Source organism: Callorhinus ursinus, unplaced genomic scaffold (assembly GCF_003265705.2).
Source record: "Callorhinus ursinus isolate GAN/ISIS: 27379988/994484 unplaced genomic scaffold, GSC_fseal_2.0 scaffold55, whole genome shotgun sequence".
Lineage (NCBI taxonomy): Eukaryota > Metazoa > Chordata > Mammalia > Carnivora > Otariidae > Callorhinus > Callorhinus ursinus.
In genome coordinates this window covers 1,928,208-1,946,362 of record NW_027397117.1, presented here as the reverse complement: position 1 = coordinate 1,946,362, position 18,155 = coordinate 1,928,208, and the positions used below count along the sequence as shown (strand labels likewise).

Genomic DNA, 18,155 nt, shown 5'->3' with positions numbered 1-18,155 from the left:
CATAGCCTTTATGCATCCCCTCTGCCCCCCCCATCCCAGGGGGACTCGTTTCTCTCCCCATCTGCTGTCCTCACCATACCCCTGGGTCCCACTGCTCCATCCCCCACAGGCTAGAGCCTGAACGTGCCTCACCTTCCCTTCCTGGCCCAGGGGTGGCTGAGTCTGCGCCGCCCCTCCCCCATCACCAACACCCTGTTCTCTGGCTACTTCCTCAGGGCCTCACACCAGTTGTCACCCCTGTTCAATTTCCTTCGGTTTCCAGGACCTTGTGGTCAGGAAGTACGGACCCCAGGGTCTACTGCACCCTAATGCAGTGTGAAGGGGAAGGAGAGGTGTGCGTTTATGGGGCTGCCACAAGTAGGAGCCTGGTTATGAGCTGCATACACACAGCCACCCAGTGTGGCAACACCTACCACCCTCTCCTCCAGAAGGGTCCTGGGGTGGGGTGGCCGCTGCAGCCTGAAGAGGGGTTACAACAAGTGCGTACCTGGCGCTGTCCCTACCGCTCATGTACCCCCAAACCCCTGGGTTCTATCAGGCAGGGAGTGAGGCCCCTTTTGGGTAAAAACTACACCTCCCTCCCCCAGCCAGCCCAGTTAAGTAGCATCCTGGGCCCAAACTTGGCCAGAATGGCCCAGAAGGGGGAGATGCCCCAGGGCACCATCCCCTCATTGCCTTCTACCCCTCCCCAGTTAAAGAGCAGCCCCTTCCCACCCACCATTTGGCCTGGAGAGTCAAGGCCAGTGTGGGTCTGGGGGCGGGGGGATATTTCCTCGCCCTAGGGCCCAAGGCTTAAGTAGGGGATGGCTCTTCCCAGGAAGTGGTGTGTAAGCTCCTGGTTTCTCCTTAGCAGCTGTGGCTCCAGTAGCTAATGGGAGACCCAGCCCCTTGCTTCAGACAGCGCAGGTGGGGCCTTTAGAACAAACTGCAGTCTGCAAAATACCGGCCAATCCAAACGGACTCCTACACTTGGACTCCTACACTTGGCCGTGGGAGCTCCTCTCTCCCCGCTGGGTACACCTGCCTGGCCCCCGCCCTCCCCCGCTGCCTGCCTAACAAGCCGCTCATCACGCCACGTGCCCAGTGGGCAAGCAGGCGACAACACAGCCGGGGCTCTCACGGCAGGCACCCTCGGCAGGGGGTTATCCGCACCGCGGCCCCAGACACCCATGAGGCTTCTCCCGCCCCGCGCCGGCCCCACTGCGCCTTGGCTCCATTCTCCACTCGAGGGCCTCGCGCTGGGTGTTCCAAGGGCACATTTCCAAACAAGGATCACGGGGAGCGGGGAGAGGCCGTCGTACCACACACACAACTGCCCCCCAGCCCTGCGAGCGGGGGCCGGAGCGCGTCTACAGAGCCACAACTCCGGGCTCACGCATGCGCAGAACCACCCGCCTCCCTCGGTTCCCCCCGCCCCAGGGCTTTTCCCGCGTCTGCACTACGTCCCCCGGGCCGCTAGGGGGCAAGCGGCCGGTCTTCACGCGGGAGACAGCCGTAACCCGGAAGCAGCCGCTAACCCGGAAGAGGTGGTGGTGTAGGGCTCCGCTGGCGGTGGTGGCTGCTGCTGCGACTTTGGAGACTAGTGCGGCGCTAGGATGAACGCCCCTCCCGCCTTCGAGTCGTTCTTGCTCTTCGAGGGCGAGAAAAAGTAAGTGGAGCTGGCGGGGGCGGGCCGGGGGTCGCGGGCGGACCCTGGGGCTTCTCGGCCTCGTCCACTGCGGGGAGACGGAAGCAGCTTTTACTGTGTCTGCCAAACTCGAGCCAGCCCTGCCAGGCGGTGGTGAGTGGCCCCGTTCTGCAGAGGAGGAAACTGAGGCTCAGAGAGGCTAAGGAACTGCCGCGGCACACGGGAAGTGGCGGTCTGTATGGGAGCTAGAGTGCCTGGCGCCACAGTGCTTTCCTTCCCTCTGGGATGCGGCAGCCTTCCGGCCGCCGCCTTCATCCGCCTGCTGCAGCCAGAGGGCTGGCTCTCAGGCTCACGACCGATCCTCACTGGCCTGTGAAGACCCTTCAGGGGCTTCTTGCCTGCAGAGTGCAAGGGAATGTAGTCCTCTCCCTGGTCTCTCAGCCTGGGCCTGGCTCTCTCACTTAACGTCTCCATGTCGTTGGGCAAATGACTTAATCTGCCTGAGGCCTGCTTTCCTCCTCTGGGAAATGGGTTTCTTGCTGTATCAAATCACAGGATTTTCTCTAAGGGGAGCTTGATGAGGTAATTTACCGGAAGTGCTGAGGCTAGGGCTCAGCACGCAGCCGACCGTCCTAAACATTGGGTTTTCCTTCTTAACAGCCTGGTGTGCAGGGCTCTACGGTGTGGCCCTTGGCAGCCACTTCGTCTCCCTTGGGAGCGGTGGTTGGCAGCTGGGGCCATTTTGCTCCCCAGGGGACTTTTGGACAATGTCTGCCAACACTTCTGATTGTCATAAAGGGGGTGCTGCTGGCAGGGATACTGCTCACATCCTACAATGTGCAAGACAGCCCCCTACAGAAAAGAATTGTCCACCCTAAAATGTCACTGGTGCCAAGGAGCAATCCGGAGTAGGTGAGGGTCCCGCAGAATCAGGGCATAGCCACTCTGCTGCTCTGACTCAGAGAGGTCTTTATGGATGAAGAGATGGAGGAAGTCTTCCAGGAGGAGGTGGGACCTGGGCCTGCGTTGAAGGGCAGGGTTTAGACTTGGGAAGGAGGGGAGCCCCCGTTTGCCCATCTGTTGCTTCCGCCTCTTTCTAGGATTACCATTAACAAGGACACCAAGGTACCCAATGCCTGTTTGTTCACCATCAACAAAGAAGACCACACGCTAGGAAACATCATTAAATCGTAAGTTTCACGTCAGAGGCTCTTGGGAAATGTTTAATGGGGCTCTTTGAGGCAAAGCACACATTCCGGAAGATTTCCCGAAGTCTCTCTGAGCTTCAGGAAGGTCTGGGTGCTCCTCTGGCAATTCCCACATTCCAGTACACTTTCTCCAAAATGACGCTGACCTGTATCTGTTCACACCACCGAATCTCTGTCCCGGCTCGTTTATCTGATGGTGGGAAGTGAACGTGCGGCAAGCCAGAGAAACGTGGGCCTGCTCGTGTGTCTGTGCTGCGGAGCAGGGAGCAGCAGTCAGGGCTGGCTGTCACCCACCCCCCCTTTGGGACGATGACCTCTGGGACACCTGGCACGCAAAGACAGATGTGCCAGAGATCGGATCTTATTAGGAGGGGAGAATGTGGGGGAGAGGCTCTGTGGTTATCCGGTGCCCCTGGTGGACGGCGGATTGTGTTTACACCAGTTTAGTCCTGACCGGGCAGGTGGTCAGCGACGTGGTTGCTGTTCTGGCCCAAGCACTTTGTCGTTTCTCTGCTCAAAACCCCATCGGTGAAGCCAGGTCTTTCCGAGGTTTGCACGTTTGAGGCCCCAGGCAGGAGCCTTCCTGGTCTCTGGGCTGAAAGTGGGAGGAGGAGCTGGCTGTCCTCTGGTTGACTCCCCACCCCCAAGCCACCCTGGTGGTGCCCACAGGCCCTTCTGGGGCCTTGCCACTCCCCTGCTCTGGGAGCCACGTCCCCACCTGTGCAAGGGCCATCCCTTGTGGTGCCTGCTGCTGACAGCACGCGGGGCACGGCTCGCAGACGCGGGCTCCTCAGCCTTGCAGATGCCCCCCCCCCCCCGGCGCGGGCCCAGGGCACGGCTCGCAGACGGGGCCCCAGGTGTGTGGGCAGGAGCTGCCAGCCTGTGTTGCCCAGAGGGCTTCCGTGTCACTGACCGCCCAGGGCCTGGGCCTTCTCCCCGTGCCCCCTTGTACTGCCACGTCAGGTGCCCGTGCTGGGCTGTGCGCTGCCAGCTGAACCCGGGCGGCCTGGGGAGGGCTCTTTGGGGCTGTTGCAGGGTCCCAGCCTTCCCCTGAGGGAAGAGTTTGCTGGAGATCCTGCTTACCAGCTGGGGTCCTCGATCCTCACAGATATTGGGGGGGGTGTGGGGGGGGGGGGGCGTCCCCCGAGATCTTTTTTTCAATGTTTTACTTGTAAGACTTTTGGGAAATCAGGAGCAGGGAATCACCTGGGGTCAGCCCCCAGCTGTATTGGCTTCTAGGCCTCAACCCAGTGGGAACTCTCTGCTTAGAGGCCTGGTCATCCCCAAGGGTGCTGGGCTCAGCCCCTCGTGTCACACCGCCCATTTCTGTACCTCAGACAGCTGCTGAAGGACCCGCAGGTGCTGTTTGCTGGCTACAAAGTCCCCCACCCCTTGGAGCACAAGATCATCATCCGAGTGCAGACCACCCCGGACTACAGCCCGCAGGAGGCCTTCACCAATGCCATCACGGACCTCATCAGCGAGCTCTCCCTGCTGGAGGAGCGCTTCCGGGTGAGGGGCCCGGCGTGCAGGGGAGCGGGGGTGCGTCTGCCCGGAGCTGCAGTGTTCTCCTGCCCACACCCTGGACAACCCCCGGGGTGGTTTTCCTGAGGTATTGGGGGGCGGGGCGAGGTGGTGACCGAGCAGCGATGCTCCCGCAGCCTTGAGCGAGCGTGGACAGAGGGGCTTATGGAGCCGAGGCTGGGGGCATGCTGTCTGCCGGCAGGGGTGGGAACCGTACTGTGGGCTCCGGGGGCTCCTGTAGCCCGCGCCGGCGGGGGGGGCATCTGCAAGGCTGAGGAGCCCGCGTCTGCGAGCCGTGCCCCGCGTGCTGTGCAGCCCTGTGGAGCAGCCCCTGTGGAGCAGCCCCCCTTGGGACTGCTCCCCCAAGCCGCCTCCGGTAAGGCCTGGCTGCTTCAGGGTATTTGTGGGGGGGGGGGTCCACAGTTAAGGAGGACGAAAGGGGATGGTCACACCTGTCCACGCAGAGGGCCTCAGCGTCTGGCCTGGGTGTAGAGTGAGAAGGCTCCATGGCTTGTCAGAGTTCGACTTGCACCTCAGGCAGATGGGGTGGGGGGTGGGGGGGCTCGGGGACATCGGGCTTGCCTTCCCAGCCTCCTCACCCTGGCCCTTCCGGCTGACTGGCTGCCACCCCTCTGCTCAGGTGGCCATTAAAGACAAGCAAGAAGGCATCGAATAGGAGGCTGGAAGTCTTGCCTGGCTAGTTCCTACCCTGCACTGGAACCTTCTAGGAGAGCAGCTTCCCCAGCTTCGGGGACATCCTGGTGCGCCCCTTCCCGCCGGAGCTGCTGTGTCCTGGACAGAGTCTGTTTTACCTTCCTGATAAAGTGCGGCAGGAAAGGGCCTGGCTGTGGGCTAAAGCCGAGGGGACTTCGCGGGGCATGGGGCTGTGCGGAGGACCGGTTTCCCGGTTACCTGGGGCCCGTCCACGCTGCAGTGTGGCCCCAGAGGACCACAGTCACTTGCAGGAGCCCCTGCTCCCAGCCTGGCCGGTCTCCGAGTAGCAGGGCCACAGACCGCGCTCCAGTCTTCTTATACAGCGGAGAGTTTAATAAAAATATTCCCCGATAAGAACAGCCTGGTCATTCACCCCAAAACTGAATAAGTTAAGTTGGGTCCCCCCCCCCCGAACTCCCCCCCCGCCCCGCCCCGGCTACTGTCTCTTCCAGATGGCCACGATGTTGGAGTCTGTCAGAGCCGTGAGGTACGTAAAGGTGGGGTTGGCCACCACCGTGTTCACCATGGTCTTGGTCACCATCTGGCCGAGGGCCCAGGGCTGGGGCCACTTAAGGATCTGGGAGGAGGGAGAGAGGAGGGCGGGGCTCCAGCTTCCTGCTCAGCAGTCCCCGCGGGGGGCGAGGGGCGCGCGGGGGGCGCCTACCTGTGTTGGGGCCTGCGGCGCTGCCGGAAGCGGAGGCTGCTGCGTCAGGAGGTGCCGGACGTCGTAGACCCACACGTTGCCCTCCTCGTCCCCACACAGCACGATGCCCTCACCTGCGGGGATGCATGGCCTGAGACCGGGGGTGGGGTGGAGCCCCGCGGGGTGGGGAGGGGGGGGGGGGGGACAGGGGCTCACCGGGACAGGTGCTCAGCGAGAAGTAGGCCAGCCGGGTGGGGGACCACTGCAGCCGGGCCAGCACCACCACCGCCAGCGTGGGCCGCTTGCCCCGGGCCCCCCACGTCTGGCTCCAGCTCCACAGGCAGATGGTGCCCAGGCCGTTCCCCTTGGAGGCTGGGGAGGGGGGGGAGAGACAGAACTGGGTGGGGGCCTCTCTCTAGACACTGCCCAGTGTGCGGTGGGGACCCCTCAGGAGCCCTGGGAGAAGCCGCCCCCAAAGGCCTGCCCGGAAGGCCAAGCTGGCCCCCTGAGCGGGGGGCTACTCACCCACCACGTCCTCGTTCACAAAGGCCAGCCCGTCCACTCTCCGCGTGGCTGCCTCCGAGCCCTCGGAGAACACGAACTCCACCTCGCACGGCCTGCGGGGCGGCAGGGGAAGCTGGCCGGCTGCCCCCCCCCCCCCCCCGCCCCCGGGGGGGACCCAGAGCCGCTCGCGGAGGTGTGCTGGGCACGTGCTCCGCCCCGGCTGGGAGCCGCGGCCACGCGGGCACAGGCGTCCGGAGCAGCAGGCCTTCAGGGGCGGGTGGCACGGCGCTGCGGCGCGTTCCCAAGCCCAGGGCTTCACTCCCCCGTGTGGCGTGGGCCCCACACAGGCTCTCGGCCCCACAGCCGCCAGCGCCTGATGCTTTAGTTATTGGCTCCCACGTGGCAGCTGCCTCACTGCTGTCACCGCCCAACCCCCCCCCCCCCCGGGCCCCGGGAAAGTTCTTCCCAGGCCGTTCACGGCACTGAGGACAAAGTTCAGTCTCACTCTGGTAGACGGAGCCGGTGTGTGCCCACCAGCTCGTCTGCCATGTCCTCCCGCTTCCCAGGCTGGGCCGGGCCCCGCGCCAGCACCTTCCCTCCCAGGGCCTGACTCCCTGGCTCGGCCCGTGTGGTGAACAGGAGCCCGACGACCCATCTGCCACCCGTCATGCCGCCACCTCACGGTCCCCTCATTCGCCTTCCATCACACCCGCCACAATGCTCCGTGGGTTTTAACAAGGCTGTGGGCCGCACGAGGGCACGGATGCCAGCCTTCCGGGGGGGTACAGATGAGCCTTTCCGGGGTCTCATCCCTGCCCAGGCACCATCCCCTTCCCCTGCGAGGTGAGGTGACCGCAGCCCCGAGCGCCGGCCCGGCCCAGTCCCACAGGCGCGGACCTTTCCCTGGGAGACTAGTGGAGGTGGGGACGGGCTGGCCCCGCGAAGGGGCCCCATGAAGAGAGCTGCTGGCGGCCCAGAACGGGCCGTGGCTCGGGCACCACTGCGGGGGGTCAGGCCCCTGGCCCGGCCGGCCTCACCTCCTCCTCGGGGGCTGGTCCAGCCGCACGTCCCAGCAGCAGCAGCCGCCCTCGCAGCCTGCCAGCAGGTAGGCATCCGGGCAGGAAGCCACAGGGCAGAGGCGCAGGGGGATGGACGTGGTATCCAGGGTGAGCAGCTGGCTGCCGGTGGGGGAGGAGCGCGTGAGGCCACCGACCCGGCTGTCCGCCCGCTCTAGCGAGCCCCCCCCGGCCCACAGCCTCACCTGGCCTGGAAGTCGTAATCGTGGTTGGGCACCCCGAGGTCCCACAGGATGATCCGCTTGTCATAGGAGGCCGCTGAGGAGCGGACGGGAAGGGAAGAGGTGGCTCTGAAGAGGCCCTACTTGCCCCAGCAGGCTCCATCCCAGGCTGAGACCGTGGTCGCAAGGCCTGGCCCCTGGGAGGCGGGCAGGGCCGCAGCTGGGAGACAAGACTCAGGGCCGCCAGTCTCTACCTCCCTCTGCGCTACCACGCCCTGCGCCAGGCGGCCCTCCTTTCGCAGGCCTCTGCTCACACATCCCTTCTCGGGCTCACCACACTTCGGTGGGGGGGGGGGGGGGGGGGCAGGGGTACCCAACCGGGTCACAGAGCGGCCCAGCTGCCCAGCTTCAAAGCCACAGAGCGGGTCAGGGGGAAAAGGCACGATCTGAAGCCCTGTCAGTCGTTCACAAAGCCACGCTGCTTCTACCCCGGCCAGAGCAGACCCCGGCGGCCCGGACTGCAGGACAGGGGTGTGGGAGAGGCTCTTACTGAACAGGTGGGTCTCGTGGGTGGGGCTGAAGCAGAGGGTGGCAATGGCCTTCTTGTGGGCCCGGATGACCCCGCAGCAGAAGCCAGCTCGCACGTGCAGCAGGCGGACCAGGCCCCGTAGGCCTGCAGCCGCCAGCACGCTCCAGCGCTTCTTGTGGCCGGCCTGCGTCACCACGGTCAGGGCTGTCCAGGCCACCGAGAAGAACTCCTGTGGGCGCGGGGGTACGGGCGTCACTAAGGAGCAGAGCCATGCGTGGGTGCGGGCATCACTAAGGGGCAGGGCTACACGTGCGCACGCCCTGAAGCTCAAGCTGGTGGAAGTGAGGCCCAGCAGGACCGGGTCAGCCCCTCCCCCGCCCCCCGCCAGCGCCGCAGGAGCAGGCCCCGGGCCCTCACCTCGCCAGGTGCCTTGTACTTGTGCAGCACGATGCCCGTCTGGCAGTCTATCACGCACACGGCCTCCCCACCACACGTGGCCACTGTCTGGGAGGTGGCCCCCGCGCGCCCTGTTTGGAGGGGTCAGCCTCAGTAAACACGTTCTCCATGAAGTCCGCCCCTGCAGCGCCTCTGTCCTGGCCCTGATGACGCTTCAGAGGCTGTCTCTCCCAGGCCCCCCATCCGCGGAGGCGGCCCCCTCCAGGTAGCATTCCCTGGGGCTCTCGCCCTGGCCCTGCCTGCCCCACCAAGGCTGTACCCTCCTCCCAGGCCGGCTCAAAAGCGCAGGCCCAGAGCTGGGTGTCCAGGTCCCGAGGGCTGTTGTTCTTGCTGTGACACTGCAGGAAATGCAGGGGCTCCAGGTCTAGGGCGGGCTGTGGGGGCAGACGGGGGGGGGGGGTCACAGCTGCCCCAGCCCGTGCTCCCTGCCAGCTAACCCCTGCCCCCTTGTGAGCTTACCTGGCCGCCATCAGAGTCCTGGGGGCTGCCCTCCACGTGGGCCAACGAGGAGGTGCACACCCGCTTGTTGGGAGACAGGTTGAGTGAGATGTCATCTGGCCGTTTCTTGGCCACGGGCCTGGCCTGTGGAGGGGGTCGGGGCTGGGCTGAGGGTCCGGGGCTTGCTTCCTCGGCATCACAGGCTGGCCCGCACCCTCCCATGGGGGCAGAAAGCAAGGGTTGGCCCAGGGTCAGCGGGAACCAGCTCAGGCATCAGGGGCCGTCTCCTGGGCTCATTTCCAGGACCCCCCGACACCCCCCCCCAATCCCCTTTCTCTACAGTCTCCCGAGGCAGGAAGGGCCAAGACAGGCCTTTGGAGCCTTGCGAGCTGCATGGTACCACACTCACCCTGGGTTCCTGGGCAGCTGCGGCTTTTGGAGGCCTCTCCGGGACGTCTGCCTCATGCACCTGGGGCCCACCAGAGGCCACCAGCTCCTCAGAGATCATCCGCACCTACGCGGGGCCAGGACATTGGGGAACCAGACACAAGTCCTAGGGCTCCCAGCCCCTCCCCCAAATGCCGGGGCAGAGGGAACCTGTGCTTCCTGAGGTGGGAAAGAGCCTTTCCAACCAATAAGTCTGCCTTCCCTGACCCACCGAACTCCACCACCCCTCGTGGCCAGAGGCCTAACTCTTAGGACAGCTGAAGGCATGGGAGCCATGGAGGAGCTGGGAGAACGGACTCCCAGCAGGATGAGGTCATACCCGCCACTGGGTGAACTCGCTGAGGGACTCAGGCCCATAGCGGACGTCCCTGACAGCAGACTTCACAAAATCCGCCTGGGCCTTCTCTGCCTCCTCCTCTGGGCTCACTGCAGCCTTGAACTTCTCCCAGTGAGCTGTGACCTGGAACAAGAGGAACCAGATTCAAGCCCAGGCCACCCCAGATCCCCTGGACCCTCCGTGGCGTCCCTGCCTCCAATCTTACGGCCACAGGAGTCTCCACTTCACCACCTCCAGAAAGCCTCCCTGAACCACAGCCTCAGAGGCAGTGTGTGCAAACCTCAGTGCGTGCACGCGCACGCACACACACACACGCGCTCGAGCAACAGCCCGGAAGAGGAGCGGGCCCAGAGTAGTTACTGTGAAAGTGTCCCGGCCTCCCTGGCCGGGCCCAGCCTGCACCCAGAGAGCATGACCTCTACGAACAAGAGGCCAAGCACCACAGCCAGGCTCAGAGAAACACGTCAGGCTAGGGGATAAGTGCCGCTCAGTGTCAGGGCAGAGAGCCCCCGGAACCCCCACTGAGGGTCTTCCAAACGTCCATTCGGTCGCTCGCTCCTCAAGGCCCCCAAGTGCTCCAGAGACCCGGGCCGGCCCCCTTACCCGGCTGGTCAGCTCCCGGTTTAGGTTCTCCACCTGAGAGGATGTGGAGGAAGCATCCTTGCCATTAACCTTCCGGAGCTTGGGCAGGAGAAAGGAGATTTTCAGGTTGTCACTGACCTGGGGGATGAGGGAGAGTGGCTCAATGTCACCCCAACTTGTGGCTCAGCCCCACAGAGTGCTGGCCCTGGGTCTGGGGCAGGTGCCCCCCCCCCCCCCCCCCCCCCGCAACTTACAGTCAGGAAGGGGTTGCCCTCCAGGCTGAGCTCCTCGAGCTGCGGGAACTGGCACAAGGCAGTAACGTCCCCCAGCTGGTTGTTGGCGCAGCGGAGGATGCGCAGGTGGGACAGGCCCAGGTTGGCGGGCAGTGTCTCCAGCTGGTTGTTGGAGAGGTCCAGCTCTTGCAGCTGTGTCAGGCGGCTCAGGAGCTTGGGGTCCAAGTGCTCTGAGAGCAGCTTCAGCCCGGACAAGCTGGGTGGGGGCAGACAGGGAGGGCTCAGGGGGGCGGGCAGGCCCTCACACCTGGGGCAGTCCTGGGTGCCTGCGAAGGCTCTTTCAGCAGAGGTTCTCCACAAGACACGCACAGCCTTTACTTTTTAAAATCTTGTAACTACTTTACTACTGCCTACAGGGGCTCCTCCGGAACGTTTTCCCCGATCCTCTGAGAGAGCTCCTCTGTGCTGCCCAGGGCCTCAGGAACTAGCTCAACAGGCTGCTCAATACCCTTTCTGCAGGACTGTCTCGCCCCCCCGCCCCCCAGCCCGGGCCCCTGCAAGGGAGAGGCCACTCGGGGCCCGGCCCGCCTATCTCATAACGGGCGCCCAGCGTTTGGTTCGAGTGATCCGAGGCTCCGCCTAACCAACAGGGCGATAAGGGCGCCGGGCAGGGAGTGGGTAAGGGTCCCAGCCTTACTTCCCGACGGGCCGGCGACCCAAGCCCGGGTAGCGGGCTGTGTGGCCGCGACCCCGCGGACCCCCGTCGTCCCCCCCGGCCCGCCTCTTACTCCAGGCTCCGGATCTTCCCCAGCCGGTCGCTCTTGGGACGCCCTCGCTGCATGAGCAGCCGCGCCGAGAGGGGGCCCATGGCGACCAGGCGCGGCCCGCGCTGGCCGGTTGGCGGCACCGGCGTCCGGCCGAGTCCGTGCTTCCTGGAGCCCGACGCTCCGCGGCCGGCGGAACTCTGGAGGCGGCGCCGCGCAAGCCAGTAGCTGGCGACGACCGGAAGGAAGCGAGCCCGCGGACCTCGTGCCCCGCGGGCGGACTACAACTCCCAGCTGCCCCCGCGGCTCCGCGCCTGCGCCCTGGTCGCCAGGACGCGGCGATGGCGGCTGCGGCGGTGGCGGCCCCCGAGGTCCTCCGGGAATGCGGCTGCAAGGGCATCCGGACCTGTCTGATCTGCGAGCGGCAGCGCGGAGGTGACCCGCCCTGGCAGCACCCCCCGCAGGTGAGGGCTGGGGGGAGGGGCCGTGCCACAGTTCCCTTCTTCATATGGGGAAACTGAGGCCCAGACTGGCTACGAAGACGGGCCCCGGATCAACCCGTGTCAGGGGCCCTCGCTCTGGGGGCGTTGCAGGATGAGATGAGCGCTTTGAGGGGTGGGCTTGGAGTGGATGCCATCCGACCACAACTCCCCTTTGAGCCTCAGGGAGAGTGTGACAGCAAGCCTCCACGTAGGGGTCCCCCCACCCCCCCAACCCCGCCTCTTGGGGCTACGAGCTTCACGGAGTGGGGAGACGACCCGGAAAGAGAAGAGAATGCCGAAAACCGGGCAGGGCAAAGTGCCCTAGACACCGTAGAGCAGAAGTGGTCAAGGAGGAAATTAATTCCAATTAATTAAGGAAAAAGGACTCAGAGCCTTTGGGGGGGGGCAAGGGCGTTTCCGCCGGAGGACTGCTTGGGTGCAGGCCTGGGGCAGGTGCGTGCGCTTGGGAGGAGCCTGACGCTTCAGGGGCCGTCGGCGCCGACCACAGAGGGCACTGTGTGTGGTGGCTGGGTAGGCTGGACTTGTCCTGAGGGCCACGAAGAGCCGCTCAGGGTTTTAAAGGAAGTTACGGGTGAGTTTTAGAAAGATCCCGGGAGGGGGAGAGGCAGATAGGAAGGTATGGAGTCTGGGAAGCCAGTGCAGAAACTCTCACGGCATCCCTGGTAAAAGTGGAAAACGATCTGGTGATTTCTGAGCAAACTAAAAGTAGAATTCCTGTGTGATCTAGCAGTTCTGGGTATATACCCAGAAGAATGGAAAGCAGGCCCTTGAAGAGATATTTGTACGCCCACGTTCCATAGTAGCTACAATGTGGAAGCAATTTAGATGTCCAGCAGTGGACGAGCGGGTAAACAAACGTGGCCTACTGGGTCCGATGAAATGTTATGTGCCTTAAAAAGGAAGGGCGTTTTGACACCTGCTGTGACAAGAATGGATCCTGAGGTCATTACGCTGAGTGAAATGTCAGTCACGAGAGGATAAATCTTGCAGGATTCCGCTTCCACGAGGCCCGGAGAGGAATCAAATTCATAGAGTCAGAAAGTAGAATGGTGGGTTCCTGGGGCTTGGGGAAAACAACGAAGAGTTGTTGTTTAGAGTCCAGAGTTTTAGAAAGGTGGGGACGGGTGCAGGACAATGTGACCGTATTTGACGTTGACCTGTTCACTTAAAGATGGTGATGATGGCAAATTTTACGTCCTATACGTTTTTGCCGCAAGTAAAACCTGAGATGTGCCAAAAGTCTGAACTCTGCTGTGCCCGTGGGTGTGGGCATAGCACCTGCCCGACTTGCTGGCTATGGGATGAGCAGAAGGTACAGGATGACTCCCTGATTTTAATGTGTTCCGTGGGAGGTGCCAGAAGACAGAGGACACGATGGTTCACAGGCGGGCTGGGCAGCAGTGGCCATGAAATGTAAAGGCGGCGAGGAAGCAGAATTAAGTGGACAGGGCGCACCTCAGACTGCCATGCAGCTGGGACAAAGTCATGGCCACCCCAGCTGGGAGCTCCGGAGCGGACTGACAGAATAGAGGAGTCCCGTGTCGGGTAGAAAAGGCCAGACCTGCGCTGAGTCATTGGCTGGGGGCTGCCTGGTACCAGGACGGCCCCTGCCCGAAACCTGAGGCAGCGGGAGGTGGTCAGCTGGGCACTTCTCGAGGATGACTGGCAAGTTCTCTCCTCTTTTGAAGGGAAATTCAGGCGGTGCCTCTGCAGCCACAGAGGAGGGCAGGGCCCAGAGTCACCCCCACTTCAGAGACTCCCCTCTGGCTGCCTAGCATGCTCGCCCTCTGGACAGCCCCGGGGTCCTCTCCTTTAGTCCTGCCCCCCCGCGGCCTGGGAGGCCAGAAGACACCCCACAGCAACACTAGCACAGCGTGGACTCGCAGGCAGCCCCCGGCTGTGCAGCCTCAGGCTAGTTCCTTAACTTTGCACCGCCCGGATCACCTCATCTTTAAAAGAGAGAACAGAGGGGCGCCTGGGTGGCTCAGATGGTTAAGCGTCTGCCTTTGGCTCAGGTCATGATCCCGGGGTCCTGGGATCGAGCCCTGCATCGGGCTCCCTGCTCCGCGGGAAGCCTGCTTCTCCCTCTCCCACTCCCCCTGCTTGTGTTCCCTCTCTCGCTGTCTCTCTCTCTGTCAAATAAATAAATAAAATCTTTAAAAAAATAAATAAAAGAGACAACAGAGAGTAGGTACGTGGACGCTCTTCCCACTTAAGATGAGGAAAGTGAGGAAGGACCGGGCACAGGGCCCTTCCCAGGAGGCAGGCCCAGGCGGGGAGGGGTTCTGCCTCCCTCTGGACTCCAGCTGCTTTCCAGAGTGGCTTCGGGGGCAGGCGAGCCAGCCCCTAGAAGGCACACACGCGGCGTGAGGCAGGGCGTCAGTGGCTCCAGGCCCCCCATCTTTCTTTTGCAGAAAACGCACCGTTTCATTTACTACTCTGACACTGGCTGGGCCGTGGGGGCCGAGGAGTCTGACTTTGAAGGCTGGGCCTTCCCCTTCCCTGGTGTGACGCTGATAGAGGATTTTGTGACCCGGGAGGAGGAAGCCGAGATGGTGCAGCTGATGGACCGGGAGCCTTGGAAGCTCTCCCAGTCTGGACGGAGGAAGCAGGTAGGCTCGGCCCCCAGCTGGGGAGGAGGGGAGGGCCGGGCTAGCCGGTCAGAGGGGAGTCACCCTGCCTGGCCCCTCCAGACTCCTTGCCCTGCGCCCCTTTGCTCACGTCCCTCCCAGTGCCTCTCTCAGCAGCCACAGCCCCCAGGGCCGTTAGGGAGGCGAGCTCCCCCGACCCTGGGACTTGGGCAGCCAGGGGAGTGGTGTGTGGTGTGTGGTGGAGGCCTGCCTGTGCCCTGGCCTGCGCCACTTCTCCACCAGACACACCAGACACGGTGAGGCGGGGCCATATGACACGCTGATGCTCAGCTCCGAGGGTTTCTAGAAGGCTGCCAGTCGTCTTCCCACCGAAGTCCTCTCCCCATCAGTTTCGAGGCACTCGGGCCCCCAAGTCCTGGACCTCTGCTTTGTCGGGGATCGCAGCCCCTCTTCCCTGCAGCACTGTCCACCATCGGCCGCCTTCTGTCCTTCCCTCCCCGCCAGCGACTTCAGTGCCTCGCTGGTCATTACAGCACTTCCTCTGGTGCTCCTTCTGCTAAACCCCAGCCCCAGTCAGTCCGGCTCCTCACGCTTCTCCGAGAAAGCCGTGCCCTTCTCTCCAAGGCCCCCACCCACTCCCCTCTGTCCTCGACGTCAGTTTTACCTCAACTGGAGCTTTCCCCCCAGACTGCCCGTAAGCCCCGCCTCTCACCTCTGCAGCCGGCTCCTCCGAAGAGTTGTTCATTCTGTCTCCAGTGCCTCTCCTCCCGCTTCGCGCATTCAGCTCCTGCTTCGCGCATTCACACACTGGCCATGTCCATCCTGGCGTCCGCACCCCTACCCAGCGGCCCCTGTCAGGGGCAGCCCTCGGGCCTCTCCGTTTCCAGACTCTCCCTTGCTGGTCTCCACGAGTCCCGGCTCTGACACCGTGCTTGCGTTTGCGACTCCCACGTTCATGGCTTCCCAGATCTGTCAGACCCTCACTGAGTCTTGGCCCACCCCGGCACCCCTGCGGTGTCCCCGTCTTGGCAGATTCCATCTTCCATCTGCCGGGCCGGAAACCATGCAGCTCTCCAGACTCCTCTCTCTCTCATTGGTCCTCCCTGCCTGCTTTCTTCCTTCAAAACATGCCCGGAATCTGAGAACACAGCACCCCGCACCCCCACTGCCCCACCTAGGTCCCAGCCCCCAGTTCTGCCGCTGGGGTTCCTTCTGGAGCTTCCTGTGGCCCCCACCCCTGTTCTGTCAGTTGGCCCTGGAGAGGACCCCTCCTCAGATGGACTCGCTGCTCTGCTAGGCCTCCCGTCCCAACCTTTGCTTCCCCTGCTGCTCTTCAGTGGCCCTGTGAGCCCTCTCTGCTCCCGAGACACTGCAGGTCCCACGCCCCTCTGTGCGCTGCACCCCCAGCCTCCTCCCTCTCCTGCCGCTGCCGGGGCTGGGGGGGGGGGGGGGGGGGTGGAGCAGCCACACTGAGGACATGCCGAAGCTGGAAGGAGAAAGACGTTTGCACCAGATAGTGCCACCCTCCATTGGGGGGGCCGAGGGGGCAGGAGTTGCTGGATGAATGCTTATCCCTTGGGCCACAAGTCTGAGGGCTATTCTGGGAGTCTCCCTAACGATTGTTTTTTTAGTTAGAATCCACATACCGTAAAATTCGCTCATTTAACATGTACAGTTTTGCTATATTGAGAACATGCGACCCTCTCCACTGCCTGCTTCTGGAACAGGCCCATCACCCCAAAGGGGACCTGTCCCCAGGAGCAGTCGCTCCCCATTCTCCCGTCCCCTGGCAACCACTAATCCACCTTCCATCTCTGGATTTGCCTGTTCCGGACATTTCACGTAAATGGGATTATAGAACATGTGGCCCTTCGTGTGGGCTTGTTCCCCTGACACAGCATTGTCAGTGCCGCATGGCATTTGTGGCCGGATGGTACTCCGTCGTACGGACCTGCCACTGCCGCTTCATCCATCTGTCCCATCACGGACACTAGCCTGTTCCCGCTTTTCGGCTGCTGTGCCCCGGTGCTGCTGTGAACACCTGCAGGCACGTGTCTGCATGGCCGTGTTTCCAGTCCTGGGCGTGTAGCCGGGAGCGGAACTTCTCCGTCACGGTTCTGAACCCCAGGGATCCCCAGCGCGCCGACCACGTGAGGAGGCTGCCTTGGGCTGGCCCTCCCTCCCTCCTGGCTCCTTCTTCCCACATCCCGACCCTGTCTCCCTTTCTCTCTGCGTTCAGGGGCACATGAGCGAAGACATCCCGCCCGCCCCAGCACATCATACCCCCTTTCCTGCTTTATTTCTTCTCTCGGCGTTTCCCAGCATCTGAGCGTTTGCTGTTTGTTGTTGGGGCCGGCCTCCTGCTGGAGAGCCAGATCCTGATCCAGAGTCAGGCGTTTTTGCTTGTCTTGGTCGCCACGATCAGATTCTTCACACCTGGCCTGTGATAGCCATTCTTATAAACTCAGACCCTTCTCCACTTCCCCTTTGTCCTCACCCTTCAGGACTACGGCCCCAAAGTCAACTTTCGGAAACAAAAGCTCAAGACCACTGGCTTCAGAGGCCTCCCCAGCTTCAGCCGGGAGGTGGTGCGGAGAATGGGGCTGTACCCCATCCTGGAGGACTTCCGGCCCGTGGAGCAGTGTAACCTGGACTACTGCCCTGAGCGGGGCTCGGCCATCGACCCCCACCTGGACGACGCCTGGCTGTGGGGGGAGCGGCTGGTGAGCCTCAACCTCCTGTCCCCGACTGTGCTGTCCATGTCCCGGGAGGCGCCCGGCAGCCTCCTGCTCTGTCTGGCCCCTTCCGGCTTCCCGGAGGCCTTGGTGGAAGGGGTGATGGCCCCCAGCAGGTCCGTCCTGTGCCAGGAGGTGGAGGTGGCCGTCCCCCTGCCCCGCCGCTCGCTGCTCGTGCTCACGGGAGCCGCGCGGCACCAGTGGAAGCACGCTGTCCACCGCAGACACATTGAGGCTCGCCGCGTCTGTGCCACCTTCAGGGAGCTGTCGGCCGAGTTCTGTCCCGGCGGGAGGCAGCAAGAACTGGGGCAGGAACTCCTGCAGATCTCTCTCTCCTTTCAAGGGAGACCTATGTGAGCCACCTCCCCGGGGACAGGCGCTGCTGCCACGCCTGGCCAGGGCGCCGGCTCCAGGCTTGACTGTTGCCAGCACTTGAGGCCGGGAAGCCCGGCACAGGGGGCTTTCTCCCCAGCTTGTTAGCTTTTAAGAGAAGACTGCTCAGCATCCTGACACGACAACAGTGTGGGCCCCGCCTGGGGGCCAGTTGTGATGGGAATGTGCTCAGGTCGGTCCTGTCTGGCCTGCCCCGTGGCCACCCGTGTGGCTGGCTTGTCACAGTTGGAGGGCAGTGGGATCATTTGAGCTTAAACATGTTGGTACCACCTAAAACCGTTTTCTCCTTTATCCCTTTCTCTTAATGAAGTTCCCTGATAACCCTATTCTCCAGTCCTTTCATTTGGGAAGCGAGTTGGAGAGCAGAATTGACAGAAGATTTGAAGTTATTATTTCAGCCTTCAGAGCTGGTGACCGTCTCTGCGTCAGGCTCTGCCTGGGTCAGGCTTGACCCCCAGGGGGTATGGGGGGCAGTGAGGACAGGGGAATCTCCGGAGAGTCTGGTGTCACCTCCCTCCCTGCCCCATGCTGTGAAAAAGTAGGGGGACTTCTGACACTAGTGCTGTATGGGGTGCTCACCTGGATGGCGGCCAGCCCTCTGCACATAAGACCAAATATGCTCACCAGCCACATGCTCAGCGCCAAACCTTTGAGCCAGGGCCCCATCAGAGCCCAGAAACGTTCATGGTC

The 18,155-nt window shown here is 63.2% G+C and overlaps 3 protein-coding genes across 4 annotated transcripts; 2 read left to right on the top strand and 1 right to left on the bottom strand.

Moving 5' to 3' along the window:
- Positions 1-1,505: 1,505 nt before the first annotated feature.
- POLR2J (RNA polymerase II subunit J) lies at positions 1,506-5,430 on the top strand. Of its 2 annotated transcripts, none has more exons than XM_025864632.2 (4): positions 1,506-1,648; positions 2,728-2,817; positions 4,173-4,347; positions 5,000-5,430. In XM_025864632.2, exons 1-4 carry the CDS (start codon positions 1,596-1,598, stop codon positions 5,033-5,035), a joined length of 354 nt encoding a protein of 117 aa, XP_025720417.1. In that variant the 5' UTR covers positions 1,506-1,595; the 3' UTR covers positions 5,036-5,430. The 2 variants fall into 2 exon arrangements, with proteins under 2 accessions (XP_025720417.1, XP_025720415.1); XM_025864630.2 differs by having other exon boundaries at positions 4,173-4,447.
- On the bottom strand, positions 5,386-11,461 carry LRWD1 (leucine rich repeats and WD repeat domain containing 1). Its single transcript, XM_025864628.2, has 15 exons — positions 11,268-11,461; positions 10,501-10,735; positions 10,268-10,384; positions 9,647-9,787; positions 9,290-9,394; positions 8,902-9,024; positions 8,702-8,816; positions 8,404-8,513; positions 8,008-8,215; positions 7,482-7,554; positions 7,258-7,398; positions 6,242-6,333; positions 5,933-6,088; positions 5,738-5,850; positions 5,386-5,650 (listed from the first exon to the last, which is right to left on the bottom strand). The coding sequence occupies exons 1-15, from the start codon at positions 11,345-11,347 to the stop codon at positions 5,510-5,512; spliced, it is 1,950 nt and encodes a 649-aa protein (XP_025720413.1). The 5' UTR covers positions 11,348-11,461; the 3' UTR covers positions 5,386-5,509.
- A 101-nt stretch (positions 11,462-11,562) lies between these two features.
- On the top strand, positions 11,563-17,791 carry ALKBH4 (alkB homolog 4, lysine demethylase). The gene is made up of 3 exons (XM_025864453.1): positions 11,563-11,707; positions 14,161-14,358; positions 16,842-17,791. Exons 1-3 carry the CDS (start codon positions 11,585-11,587, stop codon positions 17,427-17,429), a joined length of 909 nt encoding a protein of 302 aa, XP_025720238.1. The 5' UTR covers positions 11,563-11,584; the 3' UTR covers positions 17,430-17,791.
- Positions 17,792-18,155: the final 364 nt, after the last annotated feature.